At 48.7% G+C, this 27,034-nt stretch overlaps 1 protein-coding gene across 1 annotated transcript; it reads left to right on the forward strand.

Moving 5' to 3' along the window:
• The first annotated feature begins 2,260 nt into the window (after positions 1–2,260).
• LOC124248204 (lipopolysaccharide-binding protein-like) lies at positions 2,261–26,645 on the forward strand. The gene is made up of 14 exons (XM_046678047.1): positions 2,261–2,381; positions 3,055–3,169; positions 5,424–5,552; positions 5,956–6,111; positions 9,892–9,955; positions 12,570–12,633; positions 13,750–13,841; positions 15,304–15,480; positions 17,240–17,449; positions 18,299–18,469; positions 21,594–21,661; positions 23,586–23,631; positions 24,542–24,605; positions 25,494–26,645. The coding sequence occupies exons 1-14, from the start codon at positions 2,261–2,263 to the stop codon at positions 25,604–25,606; spliced, it is 1,590 nt and encodes a 529-aa protein (XP_046534003.1). The 3' UTR covers positions 25,607–26,645.
• The last annotated feature ends 389 nt before the right edge of the window (positions 26,646–27,034 follow it).

Raw genomic sequence — 27,034 nt, forward strand, 5'->3', positions numbered from 1 at the left:
CCCAAGGGCTGATCCTTGCCTAGAGCAGCTGCTTGGAATTGAGTCCCTCGTTGACAGGGCTTACGGGGCCTCTGTTTACCCACCCTGAACTGTCAGACATCGTTTGGTCAGTGGTGACGACCTTCAACAAGGGTCACTTCATCACCACTGAGATAAAAAGAGAACTTCCAGCTCCCCCAGGTGGCTTCCCTTCCCTCTCCCTTACAGGAACAGAGCAGGGAAGGGGGAGGGGTACATGAAAGAGAAGACCAGCTCTACACACATCAACATGCATGCGCACACATCAACATGCACGCGCACACATGCACACGCACGCGCACGCACACACATCAACATGCATGCGCACACATCAACATGCACGCACACACATGCACACGCACACATGCACACGCACACGCATCAACATGCACACGCACGCACACACATGCACACACACGCACATGCACACGCACGCACACACATCAACATGCACGCACACACATGCACACGCACACACACACATCAACATGCACGCACACACACACACACACAGACTTGCCTGCTCCAAGCCAGGGGAGCCTCAGGAAGCCTCCACAGGGAGAGGGAAAACATCAGGCAGAAGACGAGATGGAGGTTTTACATGGACAAGACCAAGTCGAAAATTAAACCAAACATGACTGAACCGTTCGAATCAGGACTGAGATGTCATGAGGGGAGCCCCCTCTCCAGGGAAAAAGGAGACTTTAACACAGCATAGGGAGTATCTCTCACTGGAAAATTAGAACTATCCCATGTTCGTACTTCAACAAGGATGGGTTTGTGTCTCCTCTTCCGCCACTCTCTCCTCCATCCCCAGCCCTCACCCCTTACTCTCCCACAATTCCTTGTGCCTTCCAGAATGTGCAGTGCTCTCTCAGGTTTCCATGCCTTAGCTTACGCTGTCCTCTCTGCCTAGGACAACTTCCCTCTCTATGTCTGTTTGCCAAACTCCTACACATACTTCAAAACCAAGCTCGAGCACCTCTACTGTCTTAATGGCTCCCTCTCTGTGCTCCCATAAGCCCTAGAATGTAAGCTCTCAAAGTACCTTCCATGTCTCCTAGCGCTTATCCCAGGAGAATTTTTTGTTAATTTGATGGGGAGGAGAGAGGAACTGGGAAGATGCAAACGAGGAAAGAGAGGAAGATTTTTCACTATACATCTTTTTGTTACTGTTTGATGTTTGAACCATGTAAATGTATTTCCTATTTGAAGAAAATTAAAAATATAATACAAATAAAAGGATCTTTCTAGCTACTGTGTGGAATACTACTCAGCAATAAAAAGGAATGAATTGTTGATGTGCAAAACAACATGGATTAGTCTCGAAAACACAATGCTGCATGAAAGCAGCCAGTCAGAAAAGAACATACTGGATGATTCCATTTATATGAAGTTCTAGAACAGACAAAATGAATCCATGGGAACAAAAAGCAGATCAGTGGTTTTGTGGGATGAGAGGTGGGGAAGGAGATTGGGAAGAGGTACCAGGGAACTTCTTGGGGTGATGGAAGTGTTTTTTATCTTGACTACGATGTGGTTACACAGATGTCTACATGTGTTAAGGCTCATTGAACTGTATACTTAAAATGTGTGCATTCTATTGCATCTAAATTATACTTTAATAAAGTTGATTGACTTTACTAAGAGAATATAGGCAAGAGAAAATCCGAAAGCATCTGGAGCGTAGAGCTGCAGAACCCACTCGTCGTGGTTGTGGCCTGGCCCCAGATGGTCTTGCACGATGGGAGTGGAGGACAGCGGGTTTCAGCAGAGCCACAGTGCAGGCAGGCTTGGGCAGGCTCGGACCGTGGAAGGTCCAGTTGGAGAGCTTCATTGCAGCCAAGCTGTGATGGCCTTCGCTGCCAGGCTGGGTGCTGAGAGTTCAGTCTGCAGACAACAGGGGATGAATGGAGGGTGTTCGGCTAGAGAACGGCGTTGCCAGGAGGCTCCTTGGGTACCAGTGCTTGGAAGAAGAAGAGGTTGGAGCTTGTGGCACCACTTCCGCTACTCTCAGACCAGAAATAAACCTCAAATGGCTTCACAAGCAACCTCCTCCCCATCTCAAGTTGCTGGAAATTGGGCTGCCCCAAAGCCTTGAATCTTCCCCGCCCTTCCTCCCAGCTGGCTCATTTCCTCATCTGGCCCCTGTATTTATAAACATCTCAGCCTCTGCTGTCACCTTCAGTAAGGCGGGCTCTTACAAAGAGACTCTGCCCGGGAAGGAGCTGAGGACGTGATGATGGCCAGACTATACTGTGTGGTAATGGTCCTACTGCTGCTGGCAGAGGTCGCCAGGTTTGGAGAAGGGGCATCGAATCCTGGGTTGGTGGCCAGGATCACCAGAAAAGGCCTGACATATGGTAAGGGGGTTTGATCATTCCTACAGCGCCCATTGTTGCCCACCAGAGTGCTTTGGTAACCAGGACAGGCTCGGGTTCTGCCACTCCCTGTCTTAGAAACTTTGGCTATGTCACCCCTGGGCTTCGGTTTCCTCATCTTAACTATCAGAGGCTAAAGATAGGACTAGATCGGCATTTTTCCCAGGGTGGTCTGTAGACCACCTGCATGAGAACTGCTCAGACAAATAAATACAGATTCTAGAGATCCACTGAAGATTGACCGAAGCTGGGCCTGGGAACCTGCATTGTTAACATATGGCTCAAGCAATAGTGGAAACCCTACGGTTTGACCACACTGAACTAAATGATGCCTCAAAAGCCCCGCTGTATTCCACCACCGTTTCCACGGTCTTGTGGAATGAATAAATAACAATGATTGTCATTTATCTGACATTTTGAGTTAATGATCTAATTTAATTCTCAGGCTCCGGTTGGCATCACCATTATTATTACCATTTTACAGATGGGGGAACTGAGGCTCAGGGAATTTAAGAGGTTTGCTTGGGATTCTATCAATAGTAAGCGGCAAATCCTGAATTCGATCCCAGTTCACGTTATCACAAAGCCCAGCCACTCAACGGTTACACTTAGCTACGTTCCACTGAACGAGCTGACTCCCTCTGTTTGCCTGCAGTCCACGAACGTGTAGCAGCCGCCCTGCAGAAGGAGCTGTCGGCCATCGAGGTCCCTGATTTCTTAGGAAGCTTCCAAGTCGGTTGGTTTGGAAGAGTGAGCTACGAGTCTAACGGGTGAGGTCTCTGTTCTCTACCACAGGGGCAGCAGAGGAGGAAGAATGGGGGCCTGGGGTCATGGGGGAGGGCCATAAACTTGGGACCATCACTTGGACTAATGGCAGAGGGATCATGACCAGCTCTTGTGGGGTTTTCTGGAAGGTTCTATGTGTTTCTTGAATCATCAGGATGGGAGGGAGACACTTAGAAATGATTCACCAGCCCCTACGTCAGTCCTGCAGAGATTATCCCTGGATTTTTGCTCTGCCAAGGACTCCTGGCTACTCTCTTAATTGCCCAGATTAGGGACCTGCTTGAGACATACCATCCATCCCTCCAGAACATGGTAAGGGTCTGTAATCCAGGACTTTAAGTCTTTCTGGAACCTAGTCACATTTTATTTGCAGAATACCCCTTGAGGGTAGCATCCACACATATCCCCAGTGAGGAATAAAGCAGAGGACCTCCTGGTTCCTGGTGACAAGCCCTGGTCCTCGTCACCCTCCCCATAAGACTTAACTGATCTTAATCTCCCTCCAGCTTGTACACATTCAGTCTTAAAGCCCTCACCCCTTACTCTTTTTTCGTCCATTCTTTAGTTGCATGGATTTTCCTTCCGGCCTCCTCAGTGTCCAGAATAGGTCACTGGGGATGAATTATCTATCACTGATAGAAAAGGCTGCTTCTTGGAATCCTTTCCAAATCTCAGACAATTTCCTGAAGTCAGTAGTCAAAGAAGAGCTATTTTAAATTTGAACACACACACACACACACACACACACACAGATATCCAGGCCACGCCTCTTAGAGGGCAATGCCTTCCCACAGCCTTAGAGCACCCCTTGCACCTATTTTTCACAGCAGGTTCCTGTGGTCTGTTAACACATCCAGATTTGCCACCAATTGTGAACTCCTCAAGGGGAGGGACTGAGTTTTGAATCTCTGTCGCTTCTGTGCCTAGAACCAGGTCTGACAGAGCAGGATCTCAGTGAATGTTGAGTGAAGTAATGAGAGTGGATCTGACAAGAGCCACAAACCCAAATGGTCACAAGGGAGTGGGTAACGTAGATGAGCATACTGGTCCATCAGGGACCAGCCAAGAAAGCAGAACCCACACCAGGAACACCAATGGAGGGGATTTAATATAGGGAATTTGCTTCAAAGGTGTTAGAAGAACTGAAAAGCAAAACAGGGAGTGGCGAAGCAACCCAGAAATTAGTAACAACGAAGAGTCTCTAACATCCCTAGAGCTGGAGAGGTAAGAAGGGGATGAGGGGTCAACAGACCACAGGAGCCAGTCCCTCCAGGGTGGCAGCTAGGATCATAAAGGAAGGGGTTGTCTGGCAGGAGCTGGTCCCAACACAGAAATGGAGCCACTGTCAAAGACACAATCTGAGGCATCCCCTGTCTTCTCCCCTTTTCCTATTCACTCATCTCCCCCCAGTGCTTCCCATTGGCCAATCCTAACTAGAAGCCAGTGGCAAAGGATCCTGGGAAATGTAGTTTGTACAGGGCAGTCCCATCCAATATAGGTCAGAGCAAGGGAATGGCAGGGAATGGACCTGAGAGCAAATGCGAGAATGACCAGCGCGATGTTTACCTGGAAGGCACCTGCCCCATTTAAAGGAGGCAGCTGCTACTCACCTGCAGTTGATTGATGCTGTAAGGGAACATGAGTATTGTCTTTTGATTTTTTCAAGAGAAGCCAGAAATTTAGGTCTTTTTTCCTTCACATTTTTAGGGTGAAATTCCCCAATTTTAAAATGTTGGCAACTGATTCAAATTTTTTTAAATGCTGTAGGAAAAGAAAAGCATGTCGATAGTCTATGTATCATAAATATGACCCACAGGTGACCAGCGGGTGATCTCCTATCTATATCGTGAGCCCTTATTTGTATCTGAAGCGTGGGGAGCCCAGAGGGGAAGCTGGTTCCTGGAGGAGCCCTGGCCCCAGCTGCGGGGACAGGACACAATGCACAGCCAGCTCACAGGGTCCTCGCGATGTTGAAGGTGGAGTGAGCAGGATGGACAGGAGCAGCGAATGGGGGTGGGTGTCAAAGGCGAGAGGAAGGTCTTCGGTCTTGGAAGGCTGGGGAAGTCTTCCTGGAGGAGGCAGTCTGATCAGACCTTGAAGCATGTGAAGGAGATGGTTTGTTCGTCCTGGGTGGTTTAGGTCAATACATTTGAAAGAGAGTGTGACACGTGGGAGGGGACTCATTCAGAGGACTGGTGTGCCCCTGTCTGGGTTTGATGGTCTGCCTTCCTCGCCCAGCCTGAGGATCCAGAGCTTGGAGCTCAGGAACTCGGATCTCAGTCTTCGCCCAGGGCGGGGTGTCCGCGCCTCCCTCTTCAATAACTACGTGTCGGTCAGCGGGAACTGGAAGGTGACGACGGCTTTCGTGTGAGTAGTCCTTGGCTTGGAATGCCTCTCAGCTTTGGGCAAGGGCTTGTCCTCCCACCCCAGGCTTTCTGGGTTCTTAAATGCCCAGTCTATAAAGGACCCAGATCTGACTATCCCTAATCCTCAGTTTTATTATCTGTAAAATGGGCTAATAATAACCCACTTCACGGATGCAGCTGTGGATTTAATACAATAGCAGCTGCAAGGCATTTAGCAGATAGTATTTACATAGCAAATACTCAATAAACACTGGCTATATGCGCTAATGGTAAGTTGAGGCTGAGACAGGACACACAGCTGGTCAGTGAGGAACCGGAAGGCAGATCTGAGTCTGCGTTCTTCTGGCTCCTCTTCCTGGAGGTGACTGGTTATACACCATCTGCTTCTCATTTCTCCCAACCAGCATCCTAAATGGTACTTTTGGTCTGAGTGTGGATGGCATTTCCATCTCAGTTTCCTTGAACTTGGGCAAGGACCCGTCTGGACGACCCACTGCCTCTGTGGCCCACTGTGACAGCTCCATTGATGGCATCGACATTAACATCTCTGGACCCCTAAGGTAAGTGGCCCCATACACTTGCTGGAGATTGTCAGAGCTGCTTCGGCATCCAGATCACCCAGGGGACGTCCCTGATGGGGCATAAGGGCAAGATTTAAAATCCATCAAGATCAGAGGTCAGTGAACTGAGGCCTGCAGGCCACATGCAGCTACCGTCTGTTTCTGTAAATACAGTCCCACTAGCGCACAGCCACGCTCGTTCGCTTACATTTTGTCTCTGGCTGCTCCAGCACTATGACAGCCCTGTTGAGTAGTTGCAACAGAGACCATATGGCGTGCAAGGCCAAAATCATTTACTTTCTGGCTCTTTAAGAAAAAGTTCGCTTACTCGAGGGCAAGATTGTCTTTAATGGCAACCCAGCATACCACAGTGACTGGCCTGGAGGGGATGCTCGGGGAATCTCAATGAATGATGGCAGTCTCCGGGGTGAGTGGCACTCTCTAGGGACTTACCTAGCCTTGGAGCAGGGACAGTGTCTTCAAGGAAATGATATCTGAAACTAGCCTTGAATTCTAGCAAACGGGGAGGAGGAGAGAGTTTTTCTAGCAAAAGGAGAAGCATGTGCAAAGATCCTGAGGCATAAAAAAGCCTGTGCTTTCCGGAGGGTAAAAGAAGGTCAGTGTACCTGGAGGGGAAGTAAGTAATTAGAAGAATTGAAGGGAGTGGGCAGGAGCGAAACTCTAGTCTTTGTTTTAAAGTTAGGCAGTGGGGAGCCTTTGGAGAATTTTAAGAAGGGCAGTGATATAATCAGATTTGCTTTTTTGAAAGATCACTTCCTTTAGAAGAGATTAAAGAGGGCAGATTGGACAGAGGGAGGCGGAGAGGAGACAGAGGCAGATGTCCAGGGGAGAGATGATGATGACCCCGGCAGCCAGTGGCAGCGGAGGTGGGGAAAGGATGCTCCTAGGCGTATTTAGGAGGTGGGATTGAATTTGGGCAACAAGAGGAGGAACAGTCCAGGCTAACTTTGTGCAGTCTGTGACCCACGGAAAGTCTCTTACTGCTTCAGTCTTTAGACCTTGACTCGTTGTTGGAGGGGTACCCATAGATGTCGGAGGGGGCAAGCTTTTCTGGAAGCGGCATCCCAACCACAGGTGTCAGGCCCTCAGCCATGGTCTCTACAGCCAGTGTCCCTCAGGCCCACCCAGGGGCCAAGGTTCAGCTGAACTATGAGTCCCAGGCTATCTCAGGGGACGGAGCCCCAGAAAGTTCAGGATGCTTTCTGCAGAACCCCAGGAAGCGCTTGTGTCTGAAGTTCCCTCATGAATTTATGGCACACACATTCATAATCTGCATCACCAATCTTTCAATCAGCAAGCATTGAATGGCAAAGAAAACTTTATGGGAGAAAAGATTTTCCTGGAAGTAATTCCACCAGCTTAGTTCACTGATTTCCCGCCACCTCTCACGGTGACCCCTCAGGCGAGAACACAGGGTGGAAGGCCCTGTTCTGGGCCACATTCTCACGGAGCGGGGGCTGTGGATGGAAGAGGTTCTCTGCGGGCATCTCCACCTGAAGGGGTTAGACTCACATTGTGAGCTCCATGAGGTTACCCCCCAGAGACCCCTCAGCAGCTAACTCAGTGCTTGACCCGTAGGAGGGGCTCAGTAAATGTTTGTTGAATGAATGAGTGAGTGAGTGACTAATTGCTAAACTTCCAGGTAAGTTGTTTGGTGGACTTTGGAGGGTATAAAGAATAGGCCTTGGGGCCGGCCTGGTGGTGCAGCAATTAAGTTCACACGTTCTGCTTGGGCAGCCGGGGAATCACCGGTTTGGGTCCCGGGTGTGGACATGGCACCACTTGGCACGCCATGCTGTGGTAGGCATCCCACAAATAAAGTAGAGGAAGATGGGCATGGATGTTAGCTCAGGGCCAGTCTTCCTCAGCAAAAAGAGGAGGATTGGCAGCAGTTAGCTGAGGGCTAATCTTCCTCAAAAAAAAAAAAAGAATAGGGCTTTATTCCCCTTCTTATACCTTAAAGAAATTTAAATGTTTTCGAGTGGGTAATTCATCTGCATAGTTCAAAATTCAAAAAGTGCAAAAGGGAACAGAATGAAAAAAATCCCTTTCCACTCTGGTCGCCCCCCCCCCCCCCCCGCCAGTTCTCCTTGGTGGAAGCAGCCAACGTTAACAGTTTCTCACGTATCCTTCCTGAGCAAGTCTATGCCCACACACTTGGATATTTTTCTCTTTTATTTTTTACACATGTGGTAGCGTGCTATATTCACTATTATTTCTCTGGCTGTTCTCAACTACCAATGTATTTATGAGCCCTTCCACATCAGAACACAAGAGTTTCCTTTTTAAAGGATCCCATTATATGAAGACACTAAAACGTATATAATTAGGCGTCTGTTGATAGACTTTTCGTTGGGGTATTTTCTTCCGGTCTTGGGCTGCTGCAAACGGTGCTGCGAAGGATAACCTCGTGCATAGTATCATTTTGCACCTGGGTAAATGAATTACAGGATGAATTCTTAAAGTCGTGTGTGCAGTTTGTGATTTTAATACATACCAACAAACTGCCCTCCAGGGGTTTGCAGTTTCTGCTCCCACTAGCAGGGTGTGAAAGCGTCTTTCCTCTCACTGTCACCAACACGGTGTGTTACCAAAGGTTTAGCTTTTTGCCACTCTGAAAGCTGAGGGTATCTTGGTTTTAATCAGTGTTTATCTTGTTGTTAATGTTGAGCATCTTTATATGTATTTGCGTCACATACTTCCTTTTTTCTGCACAGTCTGTTCATATCCACTCCTATCCTCTCTGTCCACCTTTTCCCCCTTCCCAAACAGCCCTCAAGACTTCTGACCTCTAAATTCGCCAGCCTCCTTTAAGTTGCAAGTTACAAAAATTCAACTCAGCGGCTGGCCCCGTGGCCAAGTGGTTAAGTTCGTGCACTCCGCAGCAGGTGGCCCAGTGTTTCGTTGGTTCGAATCCTGGGTGCAGACATGGCACTGCTCATCAAACCACGCTGAGGCAGCGTCCCACATGCCACAACTAGAAGGACCCACAACAAAGAATATACAACTATGTACCGGGGGGCTTTGGGGAGAAAGAGGAAAAAATAAAATATTAAAAAAAAAATTAAAAAAAAATTCAACTCAGACATTTCGGCCTTAAGAATGGACTTGACTGGCTCACATATGCCTGAAAAGTGCATGGAATGAATCCAAAGCTGTGTCTGGATCCAGGAGTTTGACTCATGTCACCAGGAATCTCTCTGTCCCTTAGGTCTGCTTCTTTCTCAGGCAGGGTCCTCCATCCTTAGAGTGGCAAAGATGGTGGCAAGCAGCTCCAGGCTTCCCTGGCCATTAGTGCTGCCATCTCAGCAGGTGGGAACAGCCTTCCCATACAACACGGGAGGGGGCAGGGGCTGGGAAAAGCTCTCATTGGCCAATGTGGGGTCACATGCCCATCCCTGGACCAAGCATTATGGACTCTTATTGGCTGAGCCAAGGTCTAGGACCCACCCTTAGACCTGGGAGTAGGCGTAGGGTTAGTCCCACTGAACCACAAGGACTGGAAATGGAGAAGAAGTGGGTTTGAAGAAAGGAAAGGCTGCTGGAGAAGTTAAAATCAGAGATGTCCATAGTTAACACCCCAACTTACATTTCTGATTCGGGAGAATACAATGGGTCACCCTCCCTTGGATTAAATTTAAATGGCTCAGTCCCATCTTGGGATAACATGAGGAAAGGTCAGATTCATGGATAGCCCTCCTCTTGGGAGTCTCAGTTAATCACAAAGTGGGTCCTGACCCTCTTTCCTCTTTTCTACAGCCGGATCCAGAACTTCTTCCATGGAATGATGGAAATCTATTTCAAAAATATCTTGGAACAAAAGGTAAACAAAAGAATCATCAGATCCGTAGTTAACACAAGGATCTTTGGCATGTACGTATTTGAGATTTGGACAACAGCCTTGTCTCTTAAGTATGTTGTCATTTGAATTTGCTTAGCAAAACCTTCCTCATTCATGGTGCAAAGGCAAACTTCAAGGCTTTCTCCAGTTTGTGTGACCACATATGCTGAACTGGCATTTGGAACTGACACAGTGTTTGATATCTAGTTGTAGGTAATATTAGGGAGATATGGAGAAGTGACTTTGGACCCCTCCCTCACACCATACACAAAAATCTACTCCAGGTGTTCTAAGGATTTAAATACCAAAACAAATCTAAAACTTTTTAGGAGAAAATCTAGGATATCTTTCTCACCTTGAGGAGAAGAAAATGTTTCTTAAACAATCAGATTCCCCCTGCCCCCCAAATGCACCATATTGAGAACAGTCGTGGGGTTGGCTGTCAGGATCTCTCATGTCTGGAAAAAGCCCTGGTCTTGAAGGCAAAGAGGTGGCTTTTCCATTTCCCCTCTGTGTATCTTTGGGCAACTTGATGGATTCCCTCAGAGCCTCTGTCTCCTCATTTGTAAAATGGGGACAATGACCCCTACCTTGAAGGGTGTTGGTGAGGATTTGATTAGATAACATAGAGGGCCTGGTACACAGCGGGTATTCAGAGCAGTCACTATCATTACTGTTTCAGTGTCATTTCCCACCTGGATTTTGCCTCCTTGAGTCTTCCCTGTTGAGTGCATGAGCTCTGCAATCAGACACTTTAGGATTAAGCCCCAGCTCTGCCACTTTGCTGGCTCTGAGGCCTCGGTTAACTGACTTAACCTTTCTGAGGCTTAGGATTCTTGTCTATAAAATAGGAGTAATCATAGCATCTACCTTGCAGGGTTGTTGTGAGGACCATATGACATATACACATATGACATATATACCATATGGTGTATATACCATTATGTCATATACACAGGCATCAACTGGTACAGAGGAAGAGCTGGGTAAATGGGGCTAGGTTATTTTCATTGCCCAATATCCCTGTGCTGAGGCCAGAGGCATGTGTCCAAAGGAGAATGGGGCTGATGCCAGAGAGGCTGAGCCCAAGGAATGGACAGTTTCAGAGGATGTGGTCAATGACTTTGGCCTCCACGGAGCCGTGAGTGCAAAGCCCTGAGTGGCTCTGCAGAAAGAGGACCTCTGACCAAAGGACCTGGGGTGGGCAGATTCAGGCCCCAGAAGGGCTGGCTGCCTGGGTAGCGCTGCTCTTCCTCTGTGGTTCAGGAGAGGCCAGGTCGGGCCCACCTGACCCAGGCTGCCTTGGAGTTTGAACAAAACAATGGTTCCCAAAGTGAGAAACTTCCCCCAAAGGAGAGTTGATTTTAAGTGATGCAAAGTGTCAGTATTACGTCATGCAGGATGATGGAGCAAACAAGTGATTCCCTGTCAGTCCTTTTTCTTTCTTCTCACATCAAAGGGGAAGCAGTTTGGGGCCAATGTATCCTGAACACTTTTGTTTCACAGAAAGGGAGCATTATCCAACTAGACAACAGTGTCTAGCCAGACTTCCAGAGCATTTTTCCAATTCCTCGTATTCTTTTTCCCAGTCACTTTCTGTTTATGCCAAGGGATACCAGTTTCCCATTGACAGAAGTGATATAAAGTTTCTGTATTTTTTGCTAAACATATGTAATTTTTAAAAGGCCACTTGGCATAAAGAAAATTTTAAGTCTATTAATAGATGAGAAAGGCAAAGTCATAGGAACAGCTGAAGTCAGGAAATCGTGGACTAGGGGCTTCTGAGATCTCCCCAGCTGGAATTCCTTTTTTTTTTTTTTTTTTTACTTTATATTATTTTATCGAGGTCACATTGGTTTATAACATTGTGTAAATTTCAGTTGTACATTATTATGTTTCATTTTCTATATGGACTGCATCATGTTCACCACCAAGAGTCTAGAATTCTTGATTTATGGGGGACTAGGCTGGTGGCTGACAGAGGAAGGAAATTCCCGGGGACCCCCCTTGTGGCTCTGCTTTGGGGCCCTCTGGTGGCCCTAATCGGTACTGCTGCAGACCAGGCACCACGCTCTTTACAGATCCCTCATTCCCAGGCGGCAAGGAACCCAAGCAGGAAGAGGACGGACACAAAGGGACTGAGGATGGTGGGGTGGAGCCGCCGATTCACAGCCTGCCTCCTGCACCTGACACTCTTCTGCTTTGTCCCCTCTGCTCTTTAATAAATACACCACCTGCCACTGAGCCACTGAGACATTGAACTGAGGACCATGACAATAGCAGACCCTATGGCAGTGCCGATTGACCACCATCCACTTTTAATGTGGATTCCAGAAAAGTCTAGGAACTTAAGCAGGGCCCACCTGTGTGAGAGGCCAGTCCAGATGGGACAGTGACCAAGTGCTGTGTGTTGATGGGATTGTGGTCTCTTCTCCCTTTTCACCATACTCTCCCTCCCCTCACACACCTACCTCCACTGGGGGGTGGGGGGGATATAACCCAGGTTCCTGGAGTGATGGTGGGGATGGGGGTGGGGGCATTGCCAAGGAGAGAGGCGGAGGAGGACTCACCTGGCTTTCTCACCCACTTTCGGCAGATCTGTGAAATGGTGAGGATGTCGACGACCTCACGCCTGGAGCCCTACCTCCGAACTCTGCCAGGTTTGGAGCCCCTCTCCCTCCTCTGGGTGCAGAAAGATGCCCTGGTACCCGGGACCGCTGGCACCATCACCATGGTCTCCCGAGAGCCCTGAAAGAATTTTCCCCATGGAGCATCTCTCCATCCTAGAGCTGGACATGGGCTGACTCCTCTCTTGAGGTCTGCTCTCTGGAGGGGGAGTAAGGCACTGCAGGGCGCTGACTCAGAAAGCTGCTAGGAGCTCGCGGTGGGCAGGGGATGGCAGAGCGTCCAGTGTGTTGGCTCCAGACTGCCGGCTTTAACAAAACACGGGTGCTCTGAGCCCCCTGTGCGGAGCTGGGGGCCCTCCAGCCCTGCCCCTCTGGCTGCCATGGGGCCCTTTCACAGTCTTACATCAGGTCAGGCCTCCCCCTCTCCTTGAAACCCATCAAAGACTCCTCAGAATACCGAGCCCAGCTGTGGGTGCCAAGGCCATGTGTGGTCTGGCCCTGACCGCCGCACCACACTGCTGTCCCCAGCTTCCTCTTGGGGGCAACTCGGCCAGCCACTCTGGTCCCTGTTAGTTCCTCTGCTGTGCCATGCTCCTCACTGCTGCAAGATCTTCGCACATGTTGTTCCCTCGGCCAGGAATGTCCTTCCCCCACATCCACCCCCACTTCGCCCAATCACCATCTACTCCTCCTTCAGATCTCAGCCCAGGCAACCCCTCGTCTGCGTCCCTGTCCAAATCAAGTTCCCTCCCCCGACTCTGCCCCTGTTCTATGGCTGGCATCATCCTACAGACTTACGCTAACAGAATTGCAATTTTGTACTTATTTTCTCAAGTATTTGACTGTTTTTTTCCCCCTCTGGACTGTCAGCCCCATGAGGACAGGGACTTTGACTATCTCACTCAGAATTTTATCAGCCCATTGCACTGCGCCTGGCATATAGCAGGGGCTCAATAAATGTTGCATGAATGAATGAGTGGATAAACTCTCTTTGTGACGGAAGGCAGCATGGATCAGTCCCAGCCCCATTTCCATTCTCCAAAGGCTACAGTTCATGTGAAAGGAGCTCCCTGGAGTTATGCAGTACACAGCTGGTACAACTGTGTTTGGCCACCCTGTTCATAATGCTGTTTCTTTCCTATTCCATAGTCACCTCGATGATTGACCAGGTAGCTGGCATTGACTACAGCTTAGTAGGAGCTCCCCAGGTGACCTCCCAATGCCTGGACACACCCTTCAAGGTAAGGGGCTGTGGCAAAAGGGCTGTAGAGCTGAGGGTTGGCAGAAAATCAACTCTATCTCCCAGAGTCAGCTTCTGCCCTCCTTCTCCAGTCCATCTGCCTGTCAGTCCACATCCCTGGCCAGTGCCCTCAGTGGGCATTTGTGGTACTTAGCACTGCAGAGCAACACCTCAGACAGGATCTCTGAGCCAACGTGGTAAATCTGTCAGGAGTCTAGAAGCCATGAGTTCAAATCCTGGCTCTACCACTTAAGTGCTGGGGAAACTTGGGAGAATTACTTAACCTCTCTGAGCCTCTATTGAATTGGAATAATAATAGTCTTACCTGGTAAAGTTGCTGTAGGAATTAAGTGAGATGTGTATAAAGTGCTCAGCAAGTGCCTGGCACATAGTACACATATGAGGTGGCACTGTTATTACTACCTGTCTCACCCCCGATAGTAGACTGAAGGATGGCTCCCTAAAATGTCCATGTCCTAATCCTAGGGATCTGTAAATGTTACCTTATAAGGCAAAAGGGACTTTGCAGGTTTGGTTAAATTAAGGATCTTGAGATGGCAAGATTGTCCTGGATTATCCTGCTAGGCTCATTGCAATCACAGGGCTCCTTATAAAAGGGCAGCAGGAGATAAGGGGCAGAGCAGTGTGACCACGGAAGCAAGAGGCTGCAGCGAAGCAAGAGGTGAGGGTGACGTGAGGAAGGGGCCACGAGCCAAGGTGTGCAGATGGCGGGAAGCAGATTCGCCCTTGAAGCCCCCAAAGGGCCTCCAGAAATGGAAGGAAATAACTCTGTGTTGTTCTAAGCCACTGAGGTTATGGTTATTTCTAACAGCAGCAATGGGAGACCAGTACACCCCCTCTTGATTCCTCTCTTCCACAACTCTCCTGTGGGTTAAGCCAGGCCCTGGAGCGCTACTTTCCTCCAATTTTATTTAACTAGTGCTTATATGCTCTTACTCTGTGCCAGACGCTGTTCTGAGTATTTGTACAAATATTAACCTATTTAAATGTCATACCTCCTCTCTGAAGTAGAAACCATTAGCATCATCCCCATTTTACAGGTGAGAAAATTGAGGCACAAGGAAGTTGGCGACTTGCCCACGGTCCCAGAGCTAGGAAATGGCAGACCAGGATTCAAACCCGAACAGTTAGGCTCTGGAGTCCATGCTTTTCACCCCCCGGGCTGGGCTTCCTCTCCTGCGCCCTGAGCCTGGGAGACAGAGGATGCACCTCCCCATCCACAGCGACGACTATAATGGGGGATTTCAGGAAGCTGTCAGGGCCTAGATGTTGTTGGCCAAAAGGAATCTTTCAGGATCCCTGGCCGCACATCCTAGAGAAGAACCACCAACCCAGCCACCGGCCCGGGCACAGGCGGCCTCCCCCAGGCAGGCTCTGGACGCCTCTGCCTGACACCGTCTCTCGAGGAACCTTGGGTGACTGATAGGTCCTTCTGTCTCCAGGGTGAGTTCTTTGGCCGAAGCTGGCACTCTCCAGTCCCCTTCGATGCTCCGCCCATCAGGCTGCCCCAGGAGCATGACCGCATGATCTACTTTGCAGTCTCTGATTTCGTCTTCAACACGGCCAGTAGGGTTTACCACCAGGCTGGGCGCATGAAGTTCATCATCCAAAATGAGCACGTGAGTCGGGGAGGGGAGGGGGCTGGAGGTGCCAGGAGAAAGCGGCATGTGGGACTGTAGACCCGCTGTGTGCTCTAAGGAGCCAGAGGAAAAGGTGGAATTTGGAGTCTGTCAAACATGGGTTCAGATCCAAGCTGTACCTCAGTTTCCCTGTCTGTGCACGTGGACCCCAATCGTGCCTATTCCCCAGGGATTGTATGAGAGATTGTAGAACTCAGTGACACATAATACATATTAGCTGTTATTAGTAGTACTTTAAAAAGTAAGACAGACTCTGGTGTCTAGTCATATCAGGTCCTCTGAGAAGTGGATGCCAAGAAGACACTAGACTTGTAAGAGATTTATTAGGAAACGCCCATGATGCGTAAAGGAGAGAAGGAGGAGAGCTGGGGCGGGCCCTCAGACTGTGATGCAGGGCTGCTGCGCGGGAAGGGAGAGAGGGCAGGAAGGCAGGTGCGGTCGGAGAAGTGCTCCTGCGTAGCTCCGAGAAAGTCTCAGGCGAGCTGACAGGGAGCCCCAGAGCAAAGCCTGCTTATTAGAGCAGGGCCATGTCAGGCGGAGATTGGAGAAGACCCCTCCAGGCTACAAGCCTGCGTGCGGTCTTTCAGAGCCGACCACGAGCAGTTACAAAGCTTCCCTGGCAGTCTCGCCGGACCAGGCTTGGTGCATGGCCGGGGCTTGACAGCCTCTGCGGGAGATGCAGCTAGGGGCTCAGGCCCAGCCCCCCAGCCACCCCTGGGATGGCCATGCTCTTATGCATATCCGCGTTCCTAGCTAGACACCTCCGTTCAGAAGCCTCCTTATGGATAGGGAGGGGGGAGCCTCAGCTGAGACATGTCCAGGTGCCTCTGCTGACATCCCTCACTGGGGGCCTTGAAGACAGTCTTCTCCAGTCTGGTGTGGTACTCAGTGCTTTTCCACTCCTGGCCTCTCCCTTTCTCTGCCCACTCCACCCCTGGGTCCATAAAACAGCAAGAGCCTTTTGTTCAGGGCCCCCTTGGCAATAAATGATCCCCCATCTGCCCCTCGCAGGTGCCATGTCACCAGGAAAAATGGGACACTGGGGGGCAGCGCCCTTTCCAGTCAAGCCTCTTGCTTACGCTACGGCAGTAAGTGAATAAAGGCTTAATTGTGACTTTCAGTTTGCTCATTGTCTTAATTGACCACCTGGAATCCCGGCAGCAATCTGACAAAATTCTCCAGCTCCACTGCCCCTGCCCTGCTCAGTCGGGGGCTGGGGGCTGCCAGCGTGAATGGAGTGGGGCCCGAATGGGAGGCGGCAGGGGGCCGTGAGCCAACTGCCCTCCTCGCAGCTGATCCCCTTGCAGGCAGGTCTGAGCGGCGCCCCTCCATAGCCAAGCACTATGACAAGTGCTATAGGAGCAGCCCAGGTAAAGAGTGGGGATCCTGAGGAGGGGAGATGGAGGAAGGTGGGCTTTGAACAGGTGTCAGCAGGGCTCACCATCTGAAAGATGAGCAAGTCCTAGGGGTGGGTAGAGAATGGCACCATGAGAGACTGCTGGCAAAGGAGTCTGGGTGAAGCCATCTCTGGAAGCACGTTAAATCCAGATTGTGGAGGCTCTCGGCTCTCATTGGCCCTTTGGGGGAGCATCCTGAGAAATAATAAATAACAATAACAGACATTCATTAAGTACTTACCATGTTCCAGGCACCACACTTGGCGCTTGACCCATATATTTCATTTAATCCTCTCACACCCTGGACCATAAGTGCTATTATTACCATCCCCATTTTACAGCTGAAGAGCCTGACAAAGCTGGCCAACAATGAGTCAGCTAAAAAGTGGCGGAAGCAGTACTTGAACTCAAGCTGTCAGACCTCAAAGTCCACATCCCTGACTGCTACTGTGTCCTGCTTCGCGAGTAGCTTCCTACTTCTCCTGCTGCAGATCCCCCTGGCCTCTTCCATCGCCCTGAACACCAACTCATTCCGGGCCCTGATTCCTCAGGTAAGCCTCTGCCCACTCACCACAAGCCCTTGTCCTCAGCCACATGTGGAGACGGCATTTGGACATGGATGAGCTGTGCATCAACTTTCTCCAGGCAGACACCTTACCTATTAGAGCAGTGGGGAAGGATAAAAGTTACTAAATTAATTTTTTTTGTACAAAATTCCCATCATTTCTGACTCCTTGTGGCATAAAGACGCAGAATGTGGATTCAGATTGGCTGGGTTTGAATCTGGGGTCTTCTGTTTTCTCTCTTGGGAACTCAATCTCATTGGTCTTCACTTTCCTCATTTGCCATATGGACAATAGTACCTGCCCCACTGGGTTGCAGGGAGGATCAAATGGGAGACAACAGAACTCAACCAGCACAAATACACAGCTTCCTTCCAGGACACAAATGGGGCCATGTTGGGCAGGCTAATAATTTGGGGCTAGGCCAATAATCAATATGTGTTTGATGTTTATGTAGAGTCTAGCTGACAAGTGGCAGGAGCAGAGTGGAGAAGGCACTCAGCGTCTCCTCTCTTCAACCAGACAATTCAGCTCTGGCCTCAAACTTGCACGCTAGTCAACACAGGCTGGACTGCATAGCAGGCAGTGTGGCGACCATCTGCTGTTATGGGAGCAAGCCCATTGGGCTGTCTCACCCATCCCCTTTATCACTTTATCAAAGTGCTCTTTCCAACCACAACAGCTGCCTATTAAAATCCTGTGATATTTCCACTGCTGGTTTAGGGCCCTTGGAGATTTGAGCCTTGGAGTTCTGCACATCTGGCATATCCCCAGTATAGCTAAGGGTCCCTCTGTCTGTCTCCTGCCCTCCTTTGAGTCTCTGCCCTCTTTTTTCAGCTGGCCAAGTTGTACCCAAATATGCAGCTAGAGTTTGAGACATCACCTGAATCAGCTCCTTTCCTGATGTTCACCCCTGGAAATGTGACCCTCTTGCCTGTGATGGACATCCAGACCTTCGCCCTTCCACCCAACTCCTCCGACCGCAAGCCACTCTTCCAGCTCAGGGTGGTAAGTCTGATCCTGGCCAGGGCGGCAAAGGGTCATGCTGGCCCTGGATGTAAGCCTCTCCCTCTGCTCTCCTTCAGCTGAAGGACCAGGGGACTACACAGCTGACAGATGCTGGGGGCTATTGATTTCCAGGGCATAAGTGGGCTTGGAATTCCTGGTCTGAACAGCCAGGCTTCCCAAGGGCCTAGTTAATCAAATCATATTCTGTCAGAATTGCCAGAAACCTGATAAGTCATTTACTCCAGCTGAGTTAGAAGATTTTAGCTTTCTGTTACATTCGCTATAAAAATTTGTTTGATTTAAAGCATAACCCTATTTAAATTGTTTTAAATAAAAATCATCAAATTTCCTTTTTAAAGAAGCTATAAAACCTAAAGAACTCTTAAGATAGCAATACTCTCCAAAGTGAGTTACAGATTCAACACCATCCCTATCAGAATCCCAGCTGGATTTTTTGCCAGCTGACAAACTGATCCTAAAATTCATATGTAAATTCAAGGCACCCAGAATAGCTAAAATGATCTTGAAAAAAATAAAGTTGTAGAACTCATACTCCCTATTTCAAAACTTACTATAAGGCTACAGTAATCAAGATAGTGTGGCCCTGGTACAAGGATAGATATATAGATCAATGGAATAGAATTGAGAGTCCAGAAATAAATCCCCATATTTATAGTCAATTGATTTTCAACAAAGGGACCAAGACAATTAGAAGAATAGACTTCCAAGAAATGGTGCTGGGGCAACTGGATATCGACATGAAAAAGAATGAAACTGGACCCCTTCCTTACACCATTCACAAAAATTACTCCAAATATATCATAGACCTAAATGTGAGAGCTTAAACTATAGAACTCTCAGAAAAAATATGCTGGTAATTTTTCAAGACCTTGGGTTAGCAAAGCCTTCTTAAATATGACTCAAAAGCACAAGCAACAAAATTAAAAATAGATAAATTGGACTTCATTGGATTTCATCAAAATTAAAAACTTCTGTGCTTCAAAGGACACCATTCAAGACAGTGAAAAGGCAACCCGAAGAATGGGAGAAAACCTGCAAATCATTTATCTGATAAGGGATTTGTATCCAAAATATATAAAGAACTCTTACAACTCAGTAATAAAAATGACAACCCAATTTAAAAATGGGCAAAGCACTTCCACTTCTGAGAAGATGGAGGGGATACACATTTCCCTATTCCTCCTGCTAAGTACAACTAAAAACCCTGGACGTTATAAATAAGACAAACATAAGAAGACTCTCAAAGGTGAAGAGAAGAAGGCAAATCAGCTAGGGACCTTAGGATCTAAGGAACAACATGATGATGAGTGCCCTGGGTTTTCTTTTTTCCCTTCATATCCCAACTTGGGGTTGACAAAGTCAACCCAGAAATACCAACAAATACAGACTTAAAAAAAAAAAAAAAGCCCCAACAAGTCTCCTCTCTCTGGCCAAAGGGCCAGGAAAAGGACAGCCTGGTAAGATAGAAAACTTTTAGAAATAACTGCTCTACTGCAGCCAAACATCAGAGAAAAAATGTGGCCCTTACCCCACCCATATCGCCAAGGCTGATTGGGGAGCCTAGACTTCCACTCTCATGAGGTTGTGACAAGGTGCCCCAACACCTCTGCTTGGGTGATGTCAGTGGAACAGAGAAAAATATAAGTGGACTAGAAGACAAAACAATAGAACTTACCCAATCTGAACAACAGAGGAAAAAATAGACTGAAAAAAGAAAGAAAAGAGCCTCAGCGACCTGTGGGACTATAACAAAAGATCTAACATTCATGTCGTCAGAGCCTCAGGAGAGGGCAAAGTGCGAAGGCTGAAAAAGTGTTCCAAGAAATAATGGCTGGAAACTTCCCAAATTTAGCAAGAGGCATAAATCTACAGATTCAAGAAGCTGAGCACACTCCAAACAGGATAAACCCAAAGAAATCTATGCTAAGACACATAATAATTAAATTTCTAAAAAACTAAAGACAAAGGAAAAATCTTGAAAGCAAACAGGAAAAAAATGACCTTACCTGTAGGGGGAAAACTGTTCCACAGGTACCATGTTTTTCACCAGAAACCATGGAGGCCAGAAGAGAGTGGTACAATATTTTTCAGGCTGTCTTAGTCAGCTTGGGCTGTCATAACAAAATATCATAGACTCGGTGGCTTAAACAACAGAAATTTATTTCTCACAGTTCTGGAGGCTGGGAAATCCAAGACAAGGTGTGGAAGCAACACACATCATTTAGGCCTACATTCTATTGGCCAGAACTCAGTCACATGGCCACACCTAATTGCAAAGGAGGCTGGGAAATGTAGTCCAGCTGGGTGCCCGGGTGACAAAGGAAGTGAGTCTTGGTAAACACATAGCGGGCTCTGCCACAGGACTTTCCTTGTCCATCTTCAATACTTCTTGGTCACTGTTCAAACTGATGCTGACCTTGCCCATGCCGAAGCAGAAGCCAGCCTTCTGTCCTTTGACTGTGACACAAATAGTCTTCCCTTTTTCCCACCACAAGCCTCTGGGACATCAATTATATTTCAAAGTGGAGCTATTCAGTGATGTCGCCACAAGCACTCGCTTCAGAGTTATAGGTAAGAGCTCACCTCCTGGTAAGAGGAAGGGGATTCAGGTAGAACAGCTAACCATTATAGATGGGACAGGCTTTACAAGGCCTCCAGATTCAGTCCCCTGGTTCAGCTCCACCCCTCGCAGGCCAGGCTCCATCTTCAAACACAGTTGCCAGTTGGTGGTGCCTTTAAATGTCCGTAGGGCTCGGGGACTCTCTGAGTTTCCCTTGGTATCCTGCTCCAAAGCTCAGTCATGCTTTTGGGCAGAAGGTCTCCCTATTTCAATGCTCTGTGTCTTTAGTTTGGGCTTATTCCCCCTTCTCGATGCTTCCATTAAGAGGAAGACCTCTGAAACCTCAGCTCACCTTTCTTAAAGTCACCTGTGGAGCCACCAACATCCTTCATCCTCAGTCCATAATCCTTAGGTAGCTGCTTTTCACCCATAGTCCCACATCTGGCTGTGGTGTCTCTTTCTGGAGATCTGTCTTCTGGACTGGGAGCCAACAGGATGCTTACATGGGCTGAGAATCTGGGTCATCCCCTTTTGCTTTTCTAGAGAACCAGCATCTCTGCCACCATCGGTGTGACCTCCAGCAGGATTATTGCTTCACTGACCTCAGTAAGGTAAGAGGCCATGGGTGGGGGATAAAAGGGGGTGGGATGGGTGATCAGAGCATCTAGTCTGCTTCACTGAAATGGCTGGGGTTGACCCTTGGAAACAGAGATCTCCACTGGGACTGGCTCATTCTTTACTCCAGGAGCCCCTCTGGAAAAGGCATATTTCCAATGCCCCAGGGGAAAAGCCAGAAGCCGAGAAAAGTTGCCAGGTAGCAGAGGTTACCTTCAGGCCCCCTATCACCTTGGGCTCCTCACTTCCCCCCTAAGGCATCAGTAGGAGGAGCTGGAACTTCTGCAAAGAGGGTACTTAGGAACGATCGTCTAATTGGAGAAGGTGGGGCTCGAAATGGTGTTTGCAAGGACTTTACATATAAGATTGAGAAAAACTGTCAATATTACACATCGAAAAGTGGAGAAGATTTTGGACGGAGGACTGAAGGTGCCCCCAAGCCACTGCTTGCTGCTCCACTGCCCAGATACCCAATCAATAGGCAAGTATTGATTTAACCAGTGAGTCAGCGAGGAGAGAGTTCGAGCTTTGGGCAGGAGGGACTACACCACCTGCTGAGGCTGGCACTCGCCCTGGTGTTGTCCTCTTTCCAGAACCCTCACCTGTGTGCCACGTCTCACCCACTCTGGGTGCTTCTCCCTGCTGAGGTACAGGTGCAACAAGTTCATCAGAGGAACTAATTCTTGGCCTCAGGGTTAGAGGTCTGTTGGCTGATAGAATGCCCTGACCCCGTTAAAATGAACATCTCCTTAAGAGGTCTTTAAAAAGAGAAGTTAATGGTGAGCGTTTGGGGCTTTTGGGGGTCCTGGAATTTGAGTTTATGCATAGACCTGGCTTGGGGGGTGGTCTCTGCAGTACTGGGGAGGACAGCCAAGGGCTTAAACTATGAGGAGACAGCAAAGCGAGAAGGATTTGAGAGGATCTCACATGATGATTTTATCAAGGAATTATCAAAACTACTCTGCCCATGAGCAGAAGGCAGAGAGATCTGTCCAGGGTGCTTAGAATCCCCGGACAAGGGGATCAGGCCAGCAGGCAAGAGGAAGGCATTTCGAGGGGGTCAGTGGGGGAAACTGGGGTTCAGCTTGTGTAGTGAGAGCAATCGAGGGGCCCTAAGTCATTCTCCCTTCCTCACTCCATCAGGTGCCACCTGCATACCAGCATCATTTGTAGCGCCTCTTGTTTCCATTTTTGTTGTCTATTCCCATATCATAAAAATAATGCATGCCCATGGCAAGAAAAACTTGGAAATTATAAAAGTATTAAAAAAAACCCAAATCACCCATGACCTTGCCACATAGACTATCACGATTGTTTCACAGTTCTTTCCAGTCTTTTAAAATACATTTTTATATAATTGGAGACACACAGTGCATTACTTTTTGTATTCCACTTCTTCCAGTTAAGATTTATATCATCATTTCTTCAAGTTATCAAAGATGCTCAGCAAACCTATTTTGATTTTTAAAATTTTTTTTTTTTTTTGAGGAAGATTAGCCCTGAGCTAACATCCACTGCCAATCCTCTTTTTGCTGAGGAAGACTGGCCCTGAGCTAACATCCGTGCCCATCTTCCTCCACTTTCTATGTGGGACGCCTGCTACAGCATAGCTTGCTGAGCAGTGCCATGCCCGCATCATGGATCCGAACCAGCAAACCCCAGGCCACCGAAGCAGAACGTGTGCACGTAACCGCTGCGCCACCGGGCTGGCCCCACAAACCTATTTTGAACAAAGCCACTTCTTCAATCACAGGGCGTGTTTAAGCCTTAAGCCCACAAGCACCACATTGCAGAGGGACCCTTGGGTGCCCAGCACCAGAAATGTTCTTGGACATAAGCACTGCACACCCCACTGGGGTGACTGCAAAAAAGTCCCAGCCGGGGCCTGGGTGACCCGTGCTTCTCTCCTTCTCCCCACAGTAGGCTGACACTGGAACTGAAACACTCCAACGTCGGTTTCGTCAATGTGAGTTTTCTCTCAGCATTTCTGGAATGTCTTCTCCACGCAGGGCTTCATGGGGCTCCAGGAGAAGCAACGAGGTCCCAGACAGAGATACACTGCTGTCTTGCAGAAAATGGGAGACTCCACCTCAAAGTTGACCATCCAACAAGGACACTGCTGAGGGCTAAAGGGTGGCAGGACATGGACATTAAGAGTATAAACTTTGGAGGAAGATAGATCTGGGCTCTTATACCAGCTCTGCCACTTGCTAGCTGTGTGACCTTGGGCAAATCACTTAACCTTTCTGAGCCTGTTTCTCTGATTGTAAAATGGAAATAATAATAGCATCTACTTCAAAAGGGGGGTATAATATGAAATGGGGCAATGAATTCACAAGACACTTTGACAAAATGTCTCACACACAGTAAGCACTCATGTAGGTTCACTATGGCAATAATAGTGGCCTAGGTACATAATGTCTTATCCAAAGCCCTTAGGACTGATGGGTTTCACAACTGAGAATTCTTGAGAGGTGATATGGGGCATGCACCCTATGTGATATGACACTCACAGCAGGATCTGGGGCAGCACTATATAATCAAATACATTAATATTTCTGCAACAAAATTTAGAAATATTCACACAAAGTGGAATAAAGAAACACTAAATAGTGCCATGACAGTTCAGGTCATGTTTTGCCATAAAATGAGCTTGCATGCACTAATGGAAAATGAAGTGCAGAGGTTTGGGGCTTGGGGGGTTGTGAAGAAGGAGCCGTTTCTCTGGAATGGTGACAGTAGCAGTCAACCTCTGTTTTGTAAGTGGAATGACATGTTGATGTTTCCAGAGGTGAGGGCCAGATGTTCCTCCCTTGGACCTTTATTTTTATTCATGTCTGTCTGCCCCCTTTGCTCTGGCCCCTCCCCTGCTCCAGGTGCAGTCGATGGAAACCATCCTCAATTACTACGCGTTCCACATCCTCTACCCCTCTCTCAACGGTAAGAAGAGCTGCTGCTGCTGGCCCCGTGCAACGCTTGAATTCTCCCCTTTCTGTAGCGTTGATGGTTCATTGATTCGAAAAGTTGGGCCTCTTTCTCTGCTGGCTGGGGTACTGGCAACCCATGATCCTGGCCCTCACGGAGTGCACGCTTTGTTGGGAAGGCAGACGTGTAACAGGCAATGACGACACCATTTGATAGCTGCTACAACAGGAGGAAGCACAGGGGGCTGTGGGAGCCAGGAGGAGGCACTGAACATGACCTAGAGGTCAGTCTAGATGTCTAGGAGGTGAGGGCTAAGTTGAGTCCCAAAGCACAAGGAGTTAAGCCAAGGGAGGAGGAGCATTCCAGGCGGCCCCATGGAGTTGGCATTCCTGGGCGCTGGGCCAGGTCAGGTCACTGGCTTGCTGGGCAGCCTTGATGGGAGCACTGCTTTGCTGCCTGAGAACCCAGCAGGCCTCCTCCCACGCCAGGGCCCTCTCCAACTGGCCTCACCATCTGCCTTTTACGACCAAGAGCAAAGAGCTGTGAACCTGGCCTGGGAAAGAGAAGTGGAAGAGATGTGGTCCTCGGGGATGAGTCCCTGGATACAAACACTGCATGGCCCAGGCCTGGCCACTTCGGGTGGTGGATCAGGGAGGGCTCGCGAAGGGACTAATAGAAGCCCAAGAAGCTGTCCATTCCTGAGGAGGCTGCACTTCCCAAGCGTTTGCCTCTACGTGCCCCACACCCCCACCCCCAAAATAAAATCAGCCCTGAATCCACTAGCTACCACATTTCAAAATAGCCCACTCTCTCACTGGCCAGCTACAAACGCAATGTTCTGTGTCTTTACACCTCCCCAGCCTTCTCTGTCCAGCCCACCTCTCTCTGCTCTTTATCTTCCAGCAAAGCTTGAAGAGGGATTCCCGCTCCCTCTGTCAAAGGACACATCCCTCAACGACTTGGAGCTCCAAATCCACACGGTCAGTGGGAAGGGGCGTCTGGGTGGGGAGTTCTAAGACCTCCCGGGAGGGCTGCTTTAGGGCTGGTGGATACTAGGGGGAGCCCCTGACTCCCACTTACATCCTGGACATAATTTTTATAGAAAAAAATATTTTTTGAAAATTTTCAAGTGTAAATGGCAGGTTTTGATTATCTGGAATCTTGGCTTCATGTAGAATAGCTCAGTTCCCAAGATTCAGTTCAAACATGGTAACTGAGCATCTACAATGTGCACGGCCCTTTAGCCGTGTATGACAGGAGGGGAGCGTGCAAAGGGGTCAGATTAGATGCATCACTGCTGGGTTGATGAGGGGCCACTTGAACAAGCCTAGAATCTCCTCAGTGGTGTGAGAGGCCCCCCTGGGCCACCAGCGAGGCTTCCCACCCACAGTAGCAAGGGATGGTCCTGGGGAAAACTGACCATGCCTTCTAGCGGAACAAACTTATCAGGGGCGACACAGACAATCATAGTGCACGCTATGATATAAATCCAGAGGGACTAGTTTGCCAGTGTCTTCATTGTTCATAATATGTTCTTACTCTAAAGTAATCTGGAACTAAAGCCTCATAAAATAATTATGTCAGAGGAGTAAACTAGGCAGCATCCAGGTGTGCACTGTCCTCCTGGGAGAAAAAAATTTTGGAGGAGGAAAGTGACATCTATGGATGTCTTCCAGAAATCAGAAGATCTGGAAATGCGGATAAATTCCTGGGGGTAGGCAGCTGAGAGGGACAGTACTTTACAAAGGCCTCCAAGACCTAAGGGTTGGTGTTTGCAATGACTTGGTTTTTGGTTCGAGTGAAAACTTGTCTCTCCCAGTAAATGGTGAAAAGGGTTCCCTTTCAGGAAGCTCCTATTCTGTTCAGGTCAGAAAAATGATCTTTCTTGTGTGTCCTTTATGCCTTTTCTCCCAGAACTTCCTGCTCTTGGGGGCCAACATCAACGAGGCTGAAGACTGAGGAGGAGCAACTGTGGCTGGAGGAGGAGCTGACGCCAGAGCTGGACCGGCCCCCACCCCTGTGCAGGTCCAGAGGCTGCAGCCATTCTGCCTCCTCTCCCACGAGCGCCCCGTGTCCCCGTGGACACTAGTCACCAGGGAGCCTGTGGCATCTGAAGACACACCTGACCATGGGACACCTTCCCCACCTTTCTCCTCCTCCTCCTTCCCATGTCCTTACATGCCCTCTTTGCAGCTGTCCTCAGGCTTTCTCTGGAGAGCGCAACCATGACTCCTCACCTGTCTGTCGTTAGAATAAACTTCGGTAAAGGAAAAAAGCAAGAGCAGTGCCAAGTCTCTATGTCGCCCAAAGCATCCTGCTCCACATTCAACATGCAGAACAACTTAGTTGTATGTGTCATTTGATGTCATGACACAGGGAAAATGTGAGATTTAAATAAAGTCCGTAAACCTGGTCTCTGTGGCAACTACTCAACAGGGTAGGAT

This window comes from Equus quagga, chromosome 12 (genome assembly GCF_021613505.1).
Source record: "Equus quagga isolate Etosha38 chromosome 12, UCLA_HA_Equagga_1.0, whole genome shotgun sequence".
Lineage (NCBI taxonomy): Eukaryota > Metazoa > Chordata > Mammalia > Perissodactyla > Equidae > Equus > Equus quagga.